This window comes from Dreissena polymorpha, chromosome 2, assembly GCF_020536995.1.
Source record: "Dreissena polymorpha isolate Duluth1 chromosome 2, UMN_Dpol_1.0, whole genome shotgun sequence".
NCBI classification, from domain to species: domain Eukaryota; kingdom Metazoa; phylum Mollusca; class Bivalvia; order Myida; family Dreissenidae; genus Dreissena; species Dreissena polymorpha.
This window is the reverse complement of record NC_068356.1, coordinates 22,675,109-22,695,840: the sequence shown is the minus strand read 5'-3', so window position 1 is coordinate 22,695,840 and position 20,732 is coordinate 22,675,109. Positions and strand designations below refer to the sequence as shown.

At 35.9% G+C, this 20,732-nt stretch overlaps 2 protein-coding genes across 3 annotated transcripts in view; one reads left to right on the top strand and one right to left on the bottom strand.

The window, feature by feature from the left end:
* The first annotated feature begins 959 nt into the window (after positions 1–959).
* LOC127866218 (solute carrier family 46 member 3-like) lies at positions 960–2,874 on the top strand. The gene has a single exon (XM_052406647.1). The coding sequence runs from the start codon at positions 1,122–1,124 to the stop codon at positions 2,553–2,555; it is 1,434 nt and encodes a 477-aa protein (XP_052262607.1). The 5' UTR covers positions 960–1,121; the 3' UTR covers positions 2,556–2,874.
* Positions 2,875–6,044: 3,170 nt separating this feature from the next.
* LOC127866215 (UNC93-like protein MFSD11) overlaps positions 6,045–20,732 on the bottom strand; it is a 31,191-nt gene continuing 16,503 nt past the window's right edge. Inside the window, exons 12-13 of one of the 2 annotated variants that reach the window (XM_052406644.1) lie at positions 15,189–15,356; positions 6,045–10,907 (exon numbers count right to left, since the gene is read on the bottom strand). In XM_052406644.1, the coding sequence (XP_052262604.1) occupies positions 15,198–15,356 (159 nt within the window). In that variant the 3' untranslated portion in view covers positions 6,045–10,907; positions 15,189–15,197. Of the gene's footprint in view, positions 10,908–12,692; positions 12,708–15,188; positions 15,357–20,732 lie in introns of those variants that run through there. The other variant, XM_052406645.1, reaches the window with a different exon arrangement.

The window sequence follows — 20,732 nt, the reverse complement described above, 5'->3', positions numbered from 1 at the left end:
CGTAACAATGTCCCACATTGTCCTCTTTTAAAGCCTCTCTTTGCAGAAATATCACAAAACTTCTGAACTATTAAATATAGTCGCAGGCGCTGGTCAAATCGTTCACGTAAGATTTCCATTTCAACGCAGTTCACTCAATAACGACCTATCCGGAAAATCATTAGTAGTCCTTTTGTCTCATGAAGATATATTGAAACTGTCAAATATTTCCTTCTAAATATTCCGCACCATGAACTTCTTCGGGATAATCTGTTTTGAAATATGACGTGTCCTTTTAAAAGAAACAAATTACTTCAAGGGTGTGAATACCTTACACCTGAGCAAAACTAATCAAACATTCTAAATGACCAACGATATATTGTCTTTTAAAAACGTTTCTCATAATAACTTCACTGGAAACAGCACATATTATTTGATGTTGTCTTTCTAACGTTACTGTTCGAAACCTTGTAACTCAGTCTTACTCTCTTAATCCATTCTCTACCTAATACATATCTTAATATAATGTTTCATCACTTCATGAACCGTGAATGTACAAACGCCGTATCATTCGCAACCAATGGATAATTTGCTAAAACTGGTGTCATGTCCTAATTTTTTAATCGTACTATTTAATCTATGGACAACACTTTATATACTAGTAAGTGTTTAGTAACTAGTTTTCTTATCCACTATTGCATGAATGTAATTGATAAATCATGTTCAAAATTGTACATATCTTAATAAATACAATTAAACCAAATGCAAATGAAGGCTGTCCAGAATGTTATTGGTTAATACTACCTAGCTGTTGTTTATTTAGAATATTTAGATTCACGGGAGAGACTTATGTACACCCCATCAATAAAAACTCAATCAATATAATTGGTGTACAGGTGCAGTCCCGTGTCTGCACCTCCTCGTTCCGATGACCCACATTTCTCAACATCACTTGATAACGCTTTCTCATCACATGCATATTCACCTGTTATCTTTTATGCATTAACTCGGTCGTTGGTCGTCGTGAAAGTCGGATATAATTAAAGTCTATCAATAACATACATTATGTGTAAATGTAGTAGTAGAGTGCGTGTATATGGTTTTATTCAGCGTTGCGTCAAGGCATTATAGATCTACGGAATATGTCCAGCAAGGAAACATTGCTTAAAGTGGGCGACCAAACCACTAAGCCAACATGGCGCCATTTTCTTATTCTGCCTTCATTGTTCACTCTGTTCGTTGGATCGCAAATATATACGTACGTGTTGAACGAGTGGACACAGGCGAGAATGAAAGAGCAGTACTTTCCAAACAGCTCCCTGGACGCCAACGTTAGCGCATGCGGCAACAGTGATAAAACGTCATTGGAATACCAGCAATACAAACAGGTGCAACAACAGTCTGCAAACTGGTTAATCTTTTACAACCTGGGCGAGAGCGTACCAATGGCGTTCATGAATATCGTTATCACCGCATACACAGACTCGTTTGGAAGAAAGTTTCTTATTCTATTGACAATATTCGGCACGTTTTTCAAATCAGGTATGATTTCACTGATTGTGACCTTTGACTGGTCGCCAGTGTGGGTGGTGGTGGCAAACATAGTTTTAGGGTGTACCGGTGGAGCATTCGGGCTTTTTTCGGCCGTGTTCGCGTTTGTTGCAGACATGACATACACGGATGAACACAGAATAATTGGGATTGTAGTAATCGAGTGCGTGGTCATGGGTTCCGCTATAGTAGCACCTTATTTATCCGGGTATTTTGTGGAAACATTGGGACTGGGCTTTTCCAAAACGTCTTTCATATGCGTCGGTATGTGTTTCTTCAGTTTCTTGCTTTTACTGATAATTCCAGAGAGTATTGCTAAACACAATCGGCAAAAAGCACGATCAATCTTCCAGAATATCAAGCGAGTTACCGATTTCTACGTCAGCAAAGAGATGAAAGGACAGCGAGCAAGGTACATTCTGCTAATGCTTTCTTTCTGGTTCGCAACAGTTACAGCAATGAGTAGGACCAGCATTGAAACGCTGTACTTTCTGGGACAGCCGTTCTGCTGGGGGCCCTCAAAGATCGGATTGTTTATGACAGCAAGGCATGCCGCGCAAAGCATCATCGGTCTGGGCGCTCTGCCGCTGCTGCAGATCTGTCTCTCCAACCAAGTGATCGCAATAATAAGCACCGTGTCTCTAACAATTTCATACATCATTGAGGGTCTGGCGCAGAGCACGTTGGTAATCTACTTCGTACCAATTTTAGGTGTGTTCTCTTTTCTTATGATACCGATGATACGCGGCATGATGTCCAATATTACTCCAGCGGACAAGCAAGGGGCTATGTTCGCAGGCGTGGCCGTGTTCGAAGTAATTAGCAGCCTCGTGGGCTCTATCGCTTTCAATGGCGTTTACTCGCAGACCATGACCTTCATGAACGGGTTCGTGTTTTTAAGCATGGCATTCCTGAGCATGGTAGACACGGTCATGTTACTGGTGTACAATTGCATCAAGCCGAAACCCAATGCAATCAGTGTTGCACACGTTAATCAAGAGACGTACTCAGAGGACAATGTTTAATAACAATGTTACAGACATAGAGTCAATATGCTCAGTGATATTTATATACAGATAAATCTTTTATTTTGTCATTATTGTTAAACCAACTATCCATTTGTACTGTTTGCAATATTGGGACTTATATAATTTCCTACAAGTAATATTATGTTATAACAGTGTAATCATTGTACGTTTTAAACAACGGTCGTTTGTATTTTTCGGAAGTTTAAAGGGTGTACTCTACTGACTTTGTTTTCTCAATTTTTTCATTACTTTTTAGTCGAAAAATTACAAATAAAACTACATTAATACAAACAAACAAATAAACAACAAATTCTTAGTTTGTTCTTGTTTATAATCCCAAGAGAACTTTAAATATACTTATACGTTTAAGTTTGATTCAAAATATTATTTTAAAATTTTGTAATAAAACACACTATTAATTTGTGTCCGACACATTACGTAATGTTCAATTATTTTAAATACTGAATGATGTATCTTTAAGGTGTGAACATTACATGTTCAACGTGAAAAATAGATGTGAAAAAAAATATGATACAGTTGTGTTCGCCAGGTTTATTGCTATTTTAATCACTGGACAAGAAGATGAAGGTTCAGCTCGCTTTGGGATCCGGTATGCGTAAGTTAGCTGTCCTGCAAGTTTATTATCAGATGTCTATCAGGGATGGCAACTCACTTTTTACCATTAGATGCCTCATCTTTAGTATGTTAGTTGCATAGCTAACGAGTAACGAGACCAAAACAATGTAGATCACCATGCAGGGTATTGTTTTCTACAACTTTCTATAAATAAAACTATAAATAACACAATTGCTTCCATGACAAACTTTCGATGCATTATGTCTTATGATGAGTCTGGATTAAATTATTTCATTAGGCCTTAATAAATGAATATTATGAAACTGATTACTGATCCACAGTCGCCAATTTGTATTCAAAGTTTACATGCAATGAATGTGTCTCATTTCAAATAGTTAATTGCCTGGCCAGAGTACCAAAATTCGAAATTGATTTGCTTAGAGAGGTGCCAAGCGAGTAAGAAGGGGTTATTGCAGTTTTCTTTGTAAATTTGAATTGCATTTTAAATACCGGTAAGCTCTTAAAGAACACAAACCGATTTACAAAGCCTTTTCGATCCGTTTAATAAAAATTTAAACTTTAAACAGCGGTTCCGCTATAGTAGCACCTTATTTAATACAATTACATTTTTTTATTTCATGAAGGTTAATGAAGGTCTTCTCTCAAAGAAAATAAAAATTGACTTTAAATGGAGTTCTAGATAAATAATGCTGTCAGGTCACAAACTACGATTCTGTCAAATGGATGCATTGACATAAAACAACGACGAAGCTGGTAACTAGTGTCACTTATAGCGTTGTTAATGGCCCAGACACTGATGTATTCGTATTTTGTGTACATTCTTTAAGAGCTATTGAGGGTAACCGTGTATAAGTTAAAAGCCTGGCACGTAAAGCACACAAATTAAAGACGCTTTTTACCATTGCAAGACATTGTCAATCAGTTGACTGCTGATTAAAAGGGGATCTTACTGTCTGTCTACTGACTCACAGCTTGGGATATCAAATGTGGATTGAGTGGTAAAGGAATGAAAAAAACATACTCATACAGTACTGTACACATCTTATTTTTTCTGAATGGGGGTATGCGTTTATGTCACAAAAAAGTGTATAGTTTTTAGCACATGTGTATGGGAAAGAAAACACGACACAAAACGAGATCATTTACTGCTAATGAGTTTTCACATCGAAGAGCTTTAACACCACCATAAGTTTTTATCTGATTTGTCCATGATGCGTTTTGAAACAATTGACCAGTCGCCAAATTATCGATCGCTCAGCCCACATAGTCACGTGGTCTAGTGATTAGAAAACTCTGACAAGCAGATCGCAATTATAGCGGATTACGTCAGTGAAATACTATATTTGTAACGATGTATCATGCTCTTTTCTATAATATAAAGTATTAAAGCCGCACACTAAATTAAACTGCTTTGTAAAACTTAAATATAATCATAAATGCTTTAGAGAGAAATAGCGTAATAAAAATAAATGAGTTAACGGCAGACTGACTATCAGAAACGTTTCTTATACATATTATCGGGAGTTGATGAAAAATCCGTTGTAAAAATGAGCATTTATTTCATATTGATTTTGAACTTGTATTAAACCGTCTGACAGTGAATCCGGTGGCTATTCATATATAATTGTGAAATATTTTTATTAAATGCAAATGACACATCCATATCATGACGTTTTTTTTTTGTTTAGTAAAAATGTTTAAATTTTTAAAAAGACACCGATTTTTTTATTTAGATATTAATTAAATTTTGATTGTAATCATAATTTAATACAGGCCTAATTTCGTGGTTTCATTAACAGGTAGTCTAATATGCATTTTATTTCATTTATTTTTAATGCGAACCTGTTACATTTCACCATCGAAAAATGAAATGTTGGTATTACGGTGCTGTTAACGAACATTCGAATTGAATACATTTAGCATATTATGCATTTGTTTATTTATAACAAGATGGCCCTTATATGTTAATTGCAATTTTCACATTTCTCCCCGTATCAATATATGTTGTATTAGAAATTGTTGTTGTATTATAAGTCGTACATTTTACACTTGAAGTCGCTTTAAATAAGCTGACTAAGCCGCGTTGAAAACACCTTTTGGTTGTTTTTACTTTAGTTAAAACAATATTTAAGTTAGCAATTTATAATGATTTCCCTTGTTTATGATCCACAGAAAATAAATAATTATTATTTAATTGGAAATCATTTAAGTAATTAAATAGTTTTCTTTTATTGTGTACAGTACCTAACAATGCCTTAATGTTCCTTCATTCTGAGATCCACGCAACATACTGTCATTTATTAATCATCGACAATTACGCTGAGATTAATAAGCACGTGTGGCAATTATTATGTTGCCAAAACTGCTTAATATTGTGCATCAAACGGTATAACACGTTTTATAGAACACACAACTGTTGTGGTTAAACTATTTATTGTGTTCGTTTTCTCATTACTCGTTCATATGTTCAAGAAATAAAGATAAAATAATAACCTTTGTTCATGAAATAAAGATAAAATAATAACCTTTTATAAAGTATGTATAGCACCTACATTTTGAATAATGATCGAACAGTAATGGTCATGCATTTGATATAAAATCTGTGTAAACTCTTAAAAATTACGTCCATTCCATATACACGCTTTGTTTGTCGGACAAAATGGCGGCCAGATAAGCGTTGCTGAGGGGTGTGTGAAAAATCGATATCTGATTGGCTGATCGAAAACTGTGGGCGGAGCGATCGATACTTTGGCGACTGGTCAATTGGTAATGGAGAATGCATTGACTCCACAGCTTCCACTACTATTTTGACCGTTGAACATTGAAATTACAAGGATACTTGATTCACAGCATGTCAAATTCAGTCGAAAATAAGTAATCCAACTCCAATCATTTTGATTATGTGTATTTCATTTATTGATGTACAATAAGAATCAAATTAACGTTTGTAAACGTTATAATCCAATGCATTATTTGTATAGACTGTGCACTTTAAGCATGGAAATAATGAACCGGCTTAAAGAAGGTGTAAGTATTGCATAAAATGGAACTATATATAACACAACTAACTTATTACATTCTGAAATCTACAACGCTAAAGACAAAATAAAATAATTAATGTAAATTGTAAGCATGTCAAACTTAAGGGTCCAAGTTTTATACACAAATTGTAAGCATGTCCAACTTAAGGGTCCAAGTTTTATACACGCAACACATGAATTAATGGGACTAAACGACCATAGATGGCTCACTTTAGACCAGAAGGAACAGATTTGTTCTGAGACGGTTTGTAACTTACAGGATTCCAAACACATCACAGGGAGACTGCACTTCTTCTGGCTGTTTGACACCGTCATGAACCATTTTCAATTTTTACAAAAATTCATAAAAACATATGTTCTCATCATATTTCAAGTGACTTCCAGACAGCATTTTCTCTATTTTTTACCAAATGACCTAGTTTTGGACCCCATGTAGAAATCACATAGTAATCATATGGTCCTTTTCATCATGTCCATGAAGATTCACCAATAAAAGTCGCCTTAGGAATACAGATGATATCCGATGGAAGAAAGGCCATCACATGCGCTCCTCATGAGCATATTGTGCTCAGGTCAGTAACATTTGACATAAACACCGAAATAAATATTATGCAATACACATTATATCTTGAACATAAAACAAATTAAAATTTAATTTGTAAAAAGAGTCGCTATACAGTCTAAATGGAAATTATAAAGCCTGAACATCATTTTATTTTCGATACCAGTTATATCATAAAAAATTATTTAATATCAGTACAAATAAAAATATTTTTACAAGTAAATCCAAAATTGTGCATTGTATTATAATCAGTAGAAAATTCAATGCTGCTTTGGTGGTTTTATTACATACATGTCCTGTATTCAACAAAATTGTTAATAAAATGAGAACGGATTTGTCAGATGATACCAGATTATACAATATATATGGGAGGGGGCAACTTGAATGCAAACACATGTGTCATTTGGCTGTAACCACATATACATGTTACTAAGACTACTTAACTGTTGAATGAGTATTCATTTAAAAATATTCCCTTTTAGAACTATCACATAAACACGATTTTACACAAGAGGGCCAAGATGGCCCTAGTTCGCTCACCTGAGAGGAGTCGGTTCATTCAATCTTTACCTAATGTCAAACTTGACCTAGATATTGACCAGACAAACATCCTGGTCAAGTTTCATCATTATTGAACCAAAACTCTGGCGTAGGGAGTGTTTTTGTTTTTGTAAGATTTTAAATGGTGACCTATCATCAAACTTGACTGAGATCTTTCAGTAACTTTGATAAAGAATGCTTGAGAAATGTGAATGCTAGAGTGTTTACAAACCAAATGTGCACGGACGGACAGCGGACAAAGACCAATCCTAAAACCTCAACTGAGCAATCAGGTGAGCTAAAAAGTGTGTTTCACCAATCTGAGCCATTTTCCAACTTATCCAAGAAATCAATAAAACCAATGTATTGACTAAGCTTCACGATGGTTAAGCAAAATATGTGACTTCCATAATGTTTGATCTCTCTATATCGTCACATAAGGAAAACTGCCCCCCACCCTTGGCAGCCATGTTTATTGACCCATCGGGACCATTTGCAAACTCATCTGAGAGATATATAAAACCAATCTTTTCACCAAGTTTCATGATGATTGGGCAAATAATGTCACTTCTAGTGTTCACAAACTTTTTTCGGCGAAGCTGTATAAGCCAGCTTTTTACCTTACCTGACCTTTGTAAGTATCCAATAAAATTTAAATAAAATTTCCCGCGGCTAGATACGAATGAATACACTTCATTTATTCAATTGGCTGATTTGAACATACCACCAGAACATTGGAAACATGGACGCGTCTTTGTAACACTGTTTTACTGCATGAAATAATTTTATCTCTAATGAAAAGGCTTGATAGATAGAACAGTTTTACACTCAACTCTCGACATCAATGCAGTTTGTGCGTGCACCTTTTATTTTCAGAGGATTGCCAGCGCCAGTCACTTCCCGGCCAGTGAAATAATCGTTACCGGTATACAATATAGACACTATCGTGTGAACTAGGTGAAGTGTTTGCGTTATCTTGAAGACTTATGGTCAGCAGCAATAAATCACTCTCTCGGGTTAACCTTCTCAAAGGGTCAATCTCAGGATGTTATTTCATTAACAGCTCCAGACCATTATTGTATTGCTGATAAGGGCTGAAGTCTATCTGACTCAAGAATCTGGCATATAACCTGGACTGTGGAATTTTCTTTAGACCAGAAATATGCTTAATGAAAATACAGCGATATAATTATGGTATGTCCATATTAGATTCTTATTGTGTTTTCAACAATAAAATGATAAATAATATTTTTGATTAATTTAACAAGAATTATTCCACCATATTGACTAATGTATTAAGCATGAGCGAGATGATTCTCGATACTGTTAATAATCAACAAACCACTAAAACAGGTTTGTTCGAAGAACGCACGTATGAATATTTAAAATATGTACGGATACTTCGTGTGTGGCTGGCTGCCTTAATGTTTTAATTACACTTCCATTCTTCTTTTGGTTTTCTGTTTTGTATCTATAGGTTTATGACGGACAGACAGACAGACTTATGACCCGCAATATGTAATAATGTAAAATAAGACGCGAAAACTCCGCATAACATCCTGTACTGCGTGTCATGCAGCTAAGAACTGCACATAAAAAGACATTCCCTATCTTTGATCTCATTCATTGAATTCTTTACCTTTCACCAAAACCAACCACAATCAACGCCGTATATCTTTTTTAAAGATATTTCTTGTTACTATATAAATATAAGAAAACTGCCCCCCCCCCCCGGCAGCCATGTTATTCAACTGACTGGAACCATTTTCCAACTCAACTCTCGTATCAAGGAAACAAATGTTCTGACCAAATTTCATGAAAATTGGACCAAAAATGTGACTTCTAGAGTGTTCACATGTTTTCACCATATACATATAGAGAAAAATGCCCCGCCCACTGGCGGCCATGTTTTTTCACCGATCTGGACCATTTTCGAACTCGTCCGAGAAATCAATAAAACCAATGTTTTGACCAACTTTCATGATGATTGGGCAAAAATTGTGACTTCCAGAGTGTTTACAAGGTTTCTCTATAGCCAAAAAAGGAAAACTGCCCCGCCCACTGGTGGCCACATTTTTCAACGGACTTTTAAACTCAACCAACATATCATTAAGACAAACATTTTCACAAAGTTACATAAAGATTGGACATGAAATGTGACTTCTACAGTGTATACAAGTTTTTTCTTTTTTTTGACCTTGTGACCTAGTTTTTAACCCGGCACGACCCAGTTTCGAACTCGACCGAGATTTCATAGGGACGAAGCTTCTGACCAAGTTTCATGAAGATCGGACAATAAATGTGGCCTCTAGAGTGTTTACGAACAAATGTAAACGGACAGACGGATGACGGACAAAAACTGGTCACAAAAGCTCACCTGAGCAATCAGGTGAGCTAAAAAAAACATTAATAAGCTGTTAACAAAAATAACATGATTTAATATGTATTATCAATCAAATATAGTATTATTATATTTAGATGTAGCAACACAGCAAGTACTACTAAATAAAACACATTGTTTACACATACATGTATATATATATATACACTATTGCACAAAAGATATCATGCTTAACCCAAACAGATATTTTATTTAGCACATACCCTGTTTCCCATGTAATATAACCATTACGAATATTTTTATCTTACACATGTGTAATGTACTTTCAGGACTACCTATGGCTCAAAATTTTCTGTAGCCAAATTTACCGTTTTATGTCTTAATTCTTATTACCTTGGATATTTTATGGGTGAAAATGCAGAAAACTTTGTAGCCAAATGGAATTTTTTGTAGCCAAATTTCCTTATTTGTAGCCATTGGCTAATTTGGCAATTGGCAGAGTAAACCCTGACTTTTTAAGCGTTTTCATTAGCTTATTTTTGTTCAATTGACCAATCGCATTTTGTTATTATGCTGAAATGACATTGCAACGTCATATGACGTAACGAAATGTAACAACATTCAGGATTTATCATTATGTTTGCGTAAATATTTATTTAATTTGCTCATTTAAAAGCATGTGCTTAAAAAGATCTGACACTCGTTGTCATTTCATACCATATTTTATTAAACTCGTCCAGGAAAGGATCTCTTACTAACAAAATTCCTGAGCTCGTTTAATAAAATATGGTATGATATGACAACTCGTGCCAGATCCTATATAAATGATATTCTTCTAATACATACTCATACTCTTTACGTTCCCAACTCTGTTGTAAGAATATGTCAACAATACAACATAAACTGTTAATGTGATACATTACATTGCATGCAAGTCGTGGCTTCAAAAAACATGAACAAATGCAATTTGTCTTGTTCAACAAAGCCCTTTAATATAAAATCAATAGAGATAGCCATGACCATGTAAGGAGTCAGCTGCAACAGAAATGCATGATAGCAGCAGGGCAGTATCAGAACATAGTACCAGTATTAATATAAACAAAATCAGTTGCATACATTTCACAGTAGTAATAAGGGCAGATATGAATATATTACACATAGAACATTGACTGTTATGAATCTTCGGGTAGCGGACTGGCAGCAGACAGAAGCACTCTGAAAGGTGAGTCTTCGTCATCACTTTCAGAGTTGATTTCTGCAGCAGTCCTCTGAAAAGGCGGAAAACAGTGTGATATCATGTGAAACTACAGCTGAAGGATTGCAGATGATTAATTAACCCCAAATGCTGCAAGATTGTACCAATCAATTTAGTTCATTTAAATAAAACTTGAAACAAAGGTCTTCATATAAGCTACCTACACACAAAATTACAGCACATTACCCTCATCCAAAACTCAAGTGAAAGCAATTCTTCTATTTATAGTAATAATGATATTGACCCAACTGGCCGCAAATGTAATTATGCAAAGACTGCATGTAAGCCTTCTCCAAACAAAATTCCAGCACAATACCTCCATTCAAACTAAAGTTATCAAGGGGAACTGTTTCTCTAGTTTTGCTGAATAGTCTACCTTGGTAAACAGTCTTGCTAAAAATGCCATATAAAAACTAAATATTGATCATATTTAGATGTAAATTGAATCTCATCATACCAAGGTATTACTTTTTTCTGCTATGTAGACGGGCAGCTTTATTTGCAAATGGCTATCAAAGGGTATTCATACAATTATTCAAATCACTTATACTGGTCATGTACGTAATTCCGGCCTGTACGTAAAAAATCGGCCACCTGTGTAAAATCATTTTCATGATCTTTACGCACATATTTTGTTTTTATTTAGAAAAATCAACATGAAAACCATCCCCACTCGCAATATTTTGCAAATGTAAGAACCATATCACCGTAAACTTTTGTGTTAAAATGTCACAAATATAGCAGGAAATATTTGGCTCATGGGGAAAGTGATGTCATCATATGTTGCAACAATTATAATCATATAAGAAACAAATATATTTGATAAAATTATTTTTATTTTATCTAATAAACTTTAATCAAAGTTTTACCAATTTATTGTACAAAAACTTATATTCAAAACATACAAATCAGAACCTAAATATAAATTTTTAATATATGAATTACCTCCCTTTATAAGAATATTGCTAGATTACACGTTAAAATATTATATATAAGCGTTTACTAATAATCAACACTGAAGTCAACTTTTCAAACAAAATGTGTTTACTTTTTTAGCTATGTTTGAAAATTTTTATTAAACACATTAAAAAGAAATATTTTTTAATAAAATATCAGTTTCCCCATTGTTTATATTTATTAAAATACTGTACTGTATATCTATATATTGTTTTCATTATGAAGGGAAAATAAAGTATTTCTAAACGGATGATGATTTGCTCACCAAAATAAGAAACTAAGCTACTAAAACGTATATTGTTAAAAAAACTTTAAAAATAGATTTACACCTGACCATTATTATAAAACATTTGTTTTTTCCGAAGGTTAAAAAATATTTAAAAATTTTGATAATGAATCCTGTCAATGCCATATATGTCTATGGCACATACAGTAACATACTATGTATCATGATAAAAGGAAAAGAGATAAGCAAACTTTAGAAATGTAGAGAAGAAATATGCCAGCACGTCAGGGTTTGATCATATACAGGAAAGTGTTTGGAATTGCAGAAATAGAGCATACAACAATTTTGCAATTGCAAAAACATTTTGTTGGTAAGAGAGCCCAAGCTAAAGGTTTTTGAAGTATGCTGACAATACCACAGAATATATTGTATGGTAAAATGCACTAAACATCATTATAATATATCAGACATTACTAAAATTATAGATCGTTAAACAGAGATATTGTTTAGGTTAAAAAAAAATGCCTCTGATTCAGTAAGGCTGTGAGATAATGCATGAACACAAAATGCAGTTGAAATCGAGTAACACTGGGAAAAAGGTTAATAGATTAATGTTTACTAATTCACTGCCTGAAAATAGAAAAACACACACAATTATATAATAGCATACAACTAACAATTCCTTAAACTTCACATACAAGGAAGATGACTTATACTTATAAAACAAAAGGGCCTGAAAGGCCCAAAGTCGCTCACCTGAGATAACATGATATTATTGGGACAAATCTTCTGACCCATTTCATGAAGATCGGAAAATAAATGTGGCCTTTAGAGTGTTAACAAGGTTTTACTAGAGCCATATAAGGAAAAATGCCATGCCCTCTTGCAGCCATGTTTTTCAACCAACCAGCATCATTTTTGAACTCGTCCAAGATATTATCGGGATGAATCTTCTGACCAAGTTTCATGAAGATCGGACAGTAAATGTGGCCTCTAGAGTGTTAACAAGACTGTACTATAGCCATATAAGGAAAAATACCCCGCCCCTTGGAAGCCATGTTTTTCAAGCAAACATAATTATTTTCGAACTCATCCAAGATAACATTGAGACCAATCTTCTGACCAAATTTCATGAAGATTGGACAATAAATGTGCCTCTAGAGTGTTATCAAGGTTTTACTAAAGCCATATATAGCCATATAAGGAAAAATGCCCCGCCCCTGGTGACCATGCTTTTAAAGCAACCAAAACCATTTTCGAACTCATCCAAGATATCATTGGGTCAAATCTTCTGACCAAGTTTCCAGATGATCACAAAATAAATGTGGCCTCTAGAGTGTTAACATGGTTTTACTATAGCCATATAAGGAAAAATGCCCCGCCCCCTGGCGGCCATGTTTTTCAACCAAGCGGCATCACAGAGCTCCAGATAAGGGTCGTATTTTCGTAATTACGAATTATTTTCAAGTCCGTTACGTATTTATTTTAAAATCTTGTCGTACCATTAAGAATTACAAAATCAAGTTACGAATATTATTTTTACATCGGTTCGTATCGATTTTTATTGAGTTCTTTTCGTGTATTAAAGCTTTTTGCAGTGCTTATATAGAATGGTTATCAGGTTTGTTTAACAAAGCGCATTTTTTCCAATAAAAGCGGCGTATACAGTCTATCTGTCAAAAAACAATGGCGGCGCCCAGAGAGCGTCCTAAAAAACTGCAAAGCGTCCAAAAACACGCTTTTAACGTATTGTACGCAAAGTAAGCCGAAGTTAAATGTTAAAAAAGACATTATAGATTAGATCTTATACGATGTTGTATGTTCAGTTGCCGACAGAGTCGGAAAAGCTAAACAAAAACGCGACACGATGGGTCCAAACTTAAACACAAAAAAAACATTGAACGAATGGAAGGGACAAGTCCCGTGGCTCATCGTTGAAAAGATTGAAGGGGAGACCCGTTTTAATTGTGAAATATGTAAAAAATCATCTAAGGCATGCAATCAAAGCACAGTTTGGGCATATGAAGGTATTTGAAAAATAAAATTGTATAATACTGAAAAGACACTGTCGAACTCGTATAAATAAAGTTGCTAGTATGTTTATTTTGATTTTTTTGCATGAAAATAACCATTATTATTTATTTTTAGGTCATTTAGAAAAAATAAGAATTATTTTCCAAAACTTAGTAGTAACTTTAAGAATAAAATTTCAGAGTTAAGAATTCTTTTTGAAAATCTGGTAGTAATTTAAGAATTTCACAAAACCTTATCTGGAGCTCTGCATCACTTTCGAACTCATCCAAGATATCATTGGGACAAATCTTCTGACCAAGTTTCATGAAGATCAGACCATAAATGTGGCTTCTAGAGTGTTGACACGATTTTACTATAGCCATATATAGCCATATAAGGAAAAAAGCCATGTTTTTCAAGCAAACGTAACCATTTTCAAACTCATCCAAGATATTATTGAGACCAATCTTCTGACCAAATTTCATGAAGATTGGAAATAAATATGGCCTCTAGAGAGTTAACAAGGCAAATGCTGACGTCGCACAACGAACAACGGAAGACGGACAAAAGGCGATCTCAAAAGCTCACCATGAGCACGTTGTGCTCAGGTGAGCTAAAAACAACTAGAAATGTGTCTACAGGACACAATCATATGTCAGACCTTTTATACAGTATTTAATTTCTTTCTAAAATCCAGCTTTCTTTTCAAAAGTCAAAAGTTATGTTCCCAGTAAATCTTTTTTATCAAATGTAATCCATTTCTTATCACAAGCATCACTTTGTTTTGAAAAACGCTTCAATTTAAACTCAACTGAAGATATCATCTTAGTAAAAACTGAAGTTATTTCACTAGTGTTTTTTCTCTTTATCATAATATTTTCCAAATCAATTGTCAACTTTTATATAAACATAAAAAGTGTGTAATCATAAAAATAAAAATATTAGGAGGTTTCCACGACTTGGATATTTGATCATTTTTTATTTAGGCTTTGTACATAACATTTTTGGATGGAAGTTGATTGCACCATAAATTCTAATGATGACAGTCCTGATATCAATATGTGCAATATTGACCGTTAAGGTGACCCAACTACTCACCTCGGCCTGTCATATGCTCTGGTAGCCCTCGGTGTTGATCTTGGTGCTCTTCCACTCCACCAGGGAGAAGCTGAAGCAGCCAAACGTGCCCAGGATCACCATGATCAGCAGCTGGTACTGCAGGATCAGGTAGTCACTGTAGAAAAATGCTATCGCTGCAGAAATCGACTGAAACAATTATTTTTGACGTTAGTTTTGATCTAAGCCGAAAGCTTATTGAAATGCTCTCGAGTAAACTTTTGAAAATGATATTCCAATGATTTTTTTTTTTTACAATATTTTTGTTTATGAAGCAAAACATGTCTTAATAAAAATACACTTTTAAAGATGTGCAGAATGTTTCTAAAAATAATGCTGTATGTCATTAAGAAACAACAATATACTGACATTCTTTAACTCATTTGAACCTCTGTGAAAGATTAATTGAAGAGATATTTGTAAAGAACAATAGACAAGAACACCATTTTTTTTTTTAAATACAGTCTTGTCAATACCGCAAACATTATAAGATTTTTCAATCAGCATGTAATGTTAAAATCTTAACATATTGTTGATCTAAATAGTTTTTTTTGGAAATCTTTGCTGAAAACTGTTTCAGTAAGTTAAGCCCTCACTATATAAAATATTTCACTTGACTTCTTGTACAATTAACTGCCTTTTGAGTTTTGATAGATCAGTCCAACTTACTGGGATAAAAGTACTGATAATGTGTACAACATACATGTAAAAACTTGAAGATGGCAAATGCAGAGGAGCTTTCCTATAGGAACATGACTATGTGTACAACATACTTGCACAAACTTGAAGATGGCAAAGGCAGGGGAGCTATCCTCTGAGAACATGACTATGTGTAATAACATACTTGCACAAACTTAAAGATGGCAAAGGCAGGGAGCTTTCCTCTAAGAACATGACTATGTGTTCAACATACTTGCACAAACTTGAAGATGACAAAGGCAGGGAGCCATCCTCTGGGAACATGACTATGTGTTCAACATACTTGTACAAACTTGAAGATGACAAAGGCATGGGAGCTATCCTCTGGGAACATGACTATGTGTTCAACATACTAGTACAAACTTGAAGATGACAAAGGCATGGGAGCCATCCTCTGGGAACATGACTATGTGTATAACATACTTGTACAAACTTGAAGATGACAATGGCAGGGGAGCTATCCTCTGAGAACATGACTTTGTGTACAACATACTTGCACAAACTTGATGATGGCAAAGGCAGGGAGCCATCCTCTGGGAACATGACTATGTGTATAACATACTTGCACAAACTTGAAGATGGCAAAGGCAGGGGAGCTATCCTCTGAGAACATGACTATGTGTATAACATACTTGCACAAACTTGAAGATGGCAAAGGCAGGGGAGCAATCCTCTAAGAACATGACTATGTGTATAACATACTTGCACAAACTTGAAGATGGCAATGGCATGGCAGCTATCCTCTGAGAAAATGACTATGTGTACAACATACTTGCACAAACTTGAAGATGGCAAAGGCAGGGGAGCAATCCTCTGAGAACATGACTATGTGTACAACATACTTGCACAAACTTGAAGATGACAAAGGCATGGGAGCTATCCTCTGAGAACATGACTATGTGTATAACATATTTGCACAAACTTGATGATGGCAAAGGCAGGGGACATATCCTCTGAGAACATGACTATGTGTATAACATACTTGCACAAACTTGAAGATGGCAAAGGCAGGGAGCTATCCTCTGAGAATATGACTATGTGTATAACATACTTGTACAAACTTGAAGATTGCAAAGGCAGGGAGCTATCCTCTAGGAACATGACTATGTGTATAACATACTTGTACAAACTTGAAGATGACAAAGGCAGGGAGCTATCCTCTGAGAATATGACTATGTGTATAACATACTTGTACAAACTTGAAGATTGCAAAGGCAGGGAGCTATCCTCTGAGAACATGACTATGTGTATAACATACTTGTACAAACTTGAAGATTGCAAAGGCAGGGAGCTATCCTCTGAGAACATGACTATGTGTATAACATACTTGCACAAACTTGAAGATGGCAAAGGCAGAGGAGCTATCCTCTTGGAACATGACTATGTGTATAACATACTTGCACAAACTTGAAGATGGCAAAGGCAGGGAGCTATCCTCTAGGAACATGACTATGTGTATAACATACTTGTACAAACTTGAAGATGGCAAAGGCATGGGAGCTATCCTCTAGGAACATGACTATGTGTATAACATACTTGCACAAACTTGAAGATGGCAAAGGCATGGGAGCTATCCTCTTGGAACATGACTATGTGTATAACATACTTGCACAAACTTGAAGATGACAAAGGCAGGGGAGCTATCCTCTAGGAACATGACTATGTGTATAACATACTTGCACAAACTTGAATATGGCAAAGGCAGGGGAACTATCCCCAGGAAACATGACTATGTGTATAACCTACTTGCACAAACTTGAAGATGGCAAAGGCAGGGGAGCTATCCTCTGGGAACATGACTATGTGTACAACATCCTTGCACAAACTTGAAGATGGCAAAGGCAGGGGAGCTTTTCTCTGGGAACATGACTATGTGTATAACATACTTGCACAAACTTGAAGATGGCCAAGGCAGGGGAGCCATCCTCATGGAACATGACTATGTGTATAACATACTTGCACAAACTTGAAGATGGCAAAGGCAGGTGACCTATCCTCTTGGAACATGACTATGTGTATAACATACTTGTACAAACTTGAAGATGGTGAGGGCAGGGAGCTATCCTCTAGGAACATTACTATGTGTACAACATACTTGTACAAACTTGAAGATGGCAAAAGCAGGGGAGCTATCCTCTGGGAACATGACTATGTGTACAACATTCTTGCACAAATTTGGAGATGGCAAAGGCAGGGAAGCTTTTCTCTGAGAACATGACTATGTGTACAACATCATTGTACAAACTTGAAGATGGCAAAGGCAGGGGAGCTATCCTCAGGGAACATGACTATGTGTACAACATACTTGCACAAACTTGAAGATGGCAAAGGCATGGAAGCTTTTCTCAAGGAACATGACCATGTGTACAACATACTTGTACAAACTTGAAGATGGCAAAGGCAGGGGACCTATCCTCTGAGAACATGACTATGTGTACAACATACTTGTACAAACTTGAAGATGGCAAAGGCAGGGGAGCAATCCTCTGAGAACATGACTATGTGTATAACATACTTGCACAAACTTGAAGATGACAAAGGCAGAGGAGCTATCCTCTAGGAACATGACTATGTGTATAAAATACTTGTACAAACTTAAAGATGGCAAAGGCAGGGGAGCTATCTTCTGAGAACATGACTATGTGTATAACATACTTGTACTAACTTGAAGATGACAAAGGCAGGGAACTATCCTCTGAGAACATGACTATGTGTATAACATACTTGCACAAACTTGATGATGGCAAAGGCAGGGAGCTATCCTCTAGGAACATGACTATGTGTATAACATACTTGTACAAACTTAAAGATGGCAAAGGCAGGGGAGCTATCTTCTGAGAACATGACTATGTGTATAACATACTTGCACAAACTTGAAGATGACAAAGGCAGGGAGCTTTCCTCTAAGAACATGACTATGTGTACAACATACATGCACAAACTTGAAGATGGCAAAGGCAGGGGAGCTGTCCTCTAGGAACATGACTATGTGTATGACATACTTGCACAAACTTGAAGATGACAAAGGCAGGGGAGCTATCCTCTGGGAACATGACTATGTGTATAACATACTTGCACAAACTTGATGATGGCAAAGGCAGGGGAGCTATCCTCTAGGAACATGACTATGTGTATAACATACTTGCACAAACTTGAAGATGACAAATGCAGGGGAGCTATCCTCTGGGAACATGACTATGTGTATAACATACTTGCAATAAACTTGAAGATGACAAAGGCAGGGGAGCTATCCTCTAAGAACATGACTATGTGTATAACATACTTGCACAAACTTGATGATGGCAAAGGCAGTGGAGCTATCCTCTAGGAACATGACTATGTGTATAACATACTTGCAAAAACTTGAAGATGGCAAAGGCAGGGGAGCTATCCTCTAGGAACATGACTATGTGTACAACATACTTGCACAAACTTGAAGATGGCAAAGGCAGGGGAGCTATCCTCTAGGAACATGACTATGTGTACAACATACTTGCAAAAACTTGAAGATGACAAAGGCAGTGAACTATCCTCTGAGAACATGACTATGTGTATAACATACTTGCACAAACTTGATGATGGCAAAGGCAGGGAGCTATCCTCTAGGAACATGACTATGTGTATAACATACTTGCAAAAACTTGAAGATGACAAAGGCAGTGAACTATCCTCTGAGAACATGACTATGTGTATAACATACTTGCACAAACTTGATGATGGCAAAGGCAGGGAGCTATCCTCTAGGAACATGACTATGTGTATAACATACTTGTACAAACTTAAAGATGGCAAAGGCAGGGGAGCTATCTTCTGAGAACATGACTATGTGTATAACATACTTGCACAAACTTGAAGATGACAAAGGCAGGGAGCTTTCCTCTAAGAACATGACTATGTGTACAACATACATGCACAAACTTGAAGATGGCAAAGGCAGGGGAGATGTCCTCTAGGAACATGACTATGTGTATTACATACTTGCACAAACTTGAAGATGACAAAGGCAGGGGAGCTATCCTCTGGGAACATGACTATGTGTATAACATACTTGCACAAACTTGATGATGGCAAAGGCAGGGGAGCTATCCTCTAGGAACATAACTATGTGTATAACATACTTGCACAAACTTGAAGATGACAAATGCAGGGGAGCTATCCTCTGGGAACATGACTATGTGTATAACATACTTGCAATAAAAAAAAGATGACAAAGGCAGGGAGCTTTCCTCTAAGAACATGACTATGTGTACAACATACTTGCACAAACTTGAAGATGGCAAAGGCAGGGGAGCTATCCTCTAGGAACATGACTATGTGTATAACATACTTGCAAAAACTTGAAGATGACAAAGGCAGGGAAGCTATCCTCTGAGAACATGACTATGTGTATAACATACTTGCACAAACTTGAAGATGGCAAAGGCAGGGAGCTATCCTCTGAGAACATGACTATGTGTACAACATACTTGCACAAACTTGAAGATGACAAAGGCAGGGGAGCTATCCTCTAGGAACATGACTATGTGTATTACATACTTGCACAAACTTGAAGATAACAAAGGCAGGGGAGCTATCCTCTGGGAACATGACTATGTGTATAACATACTTGCACAAACTTGATGATGGCAAAGGCAGGGGAGCTATCCTCTAGGAACATAACTATGTGTATAACATACTTGCACAAACTTGAAGATGACAAATGCAGGGGAGCTATCCTCTGGGAACATGACTATGTGTATAACATACTTGCAATAAACTTGAAGATGACAAAGGCAGGAAGCTTTCCTCTAAGAACATGACTATGTGTACAACATACTTGCACAAACT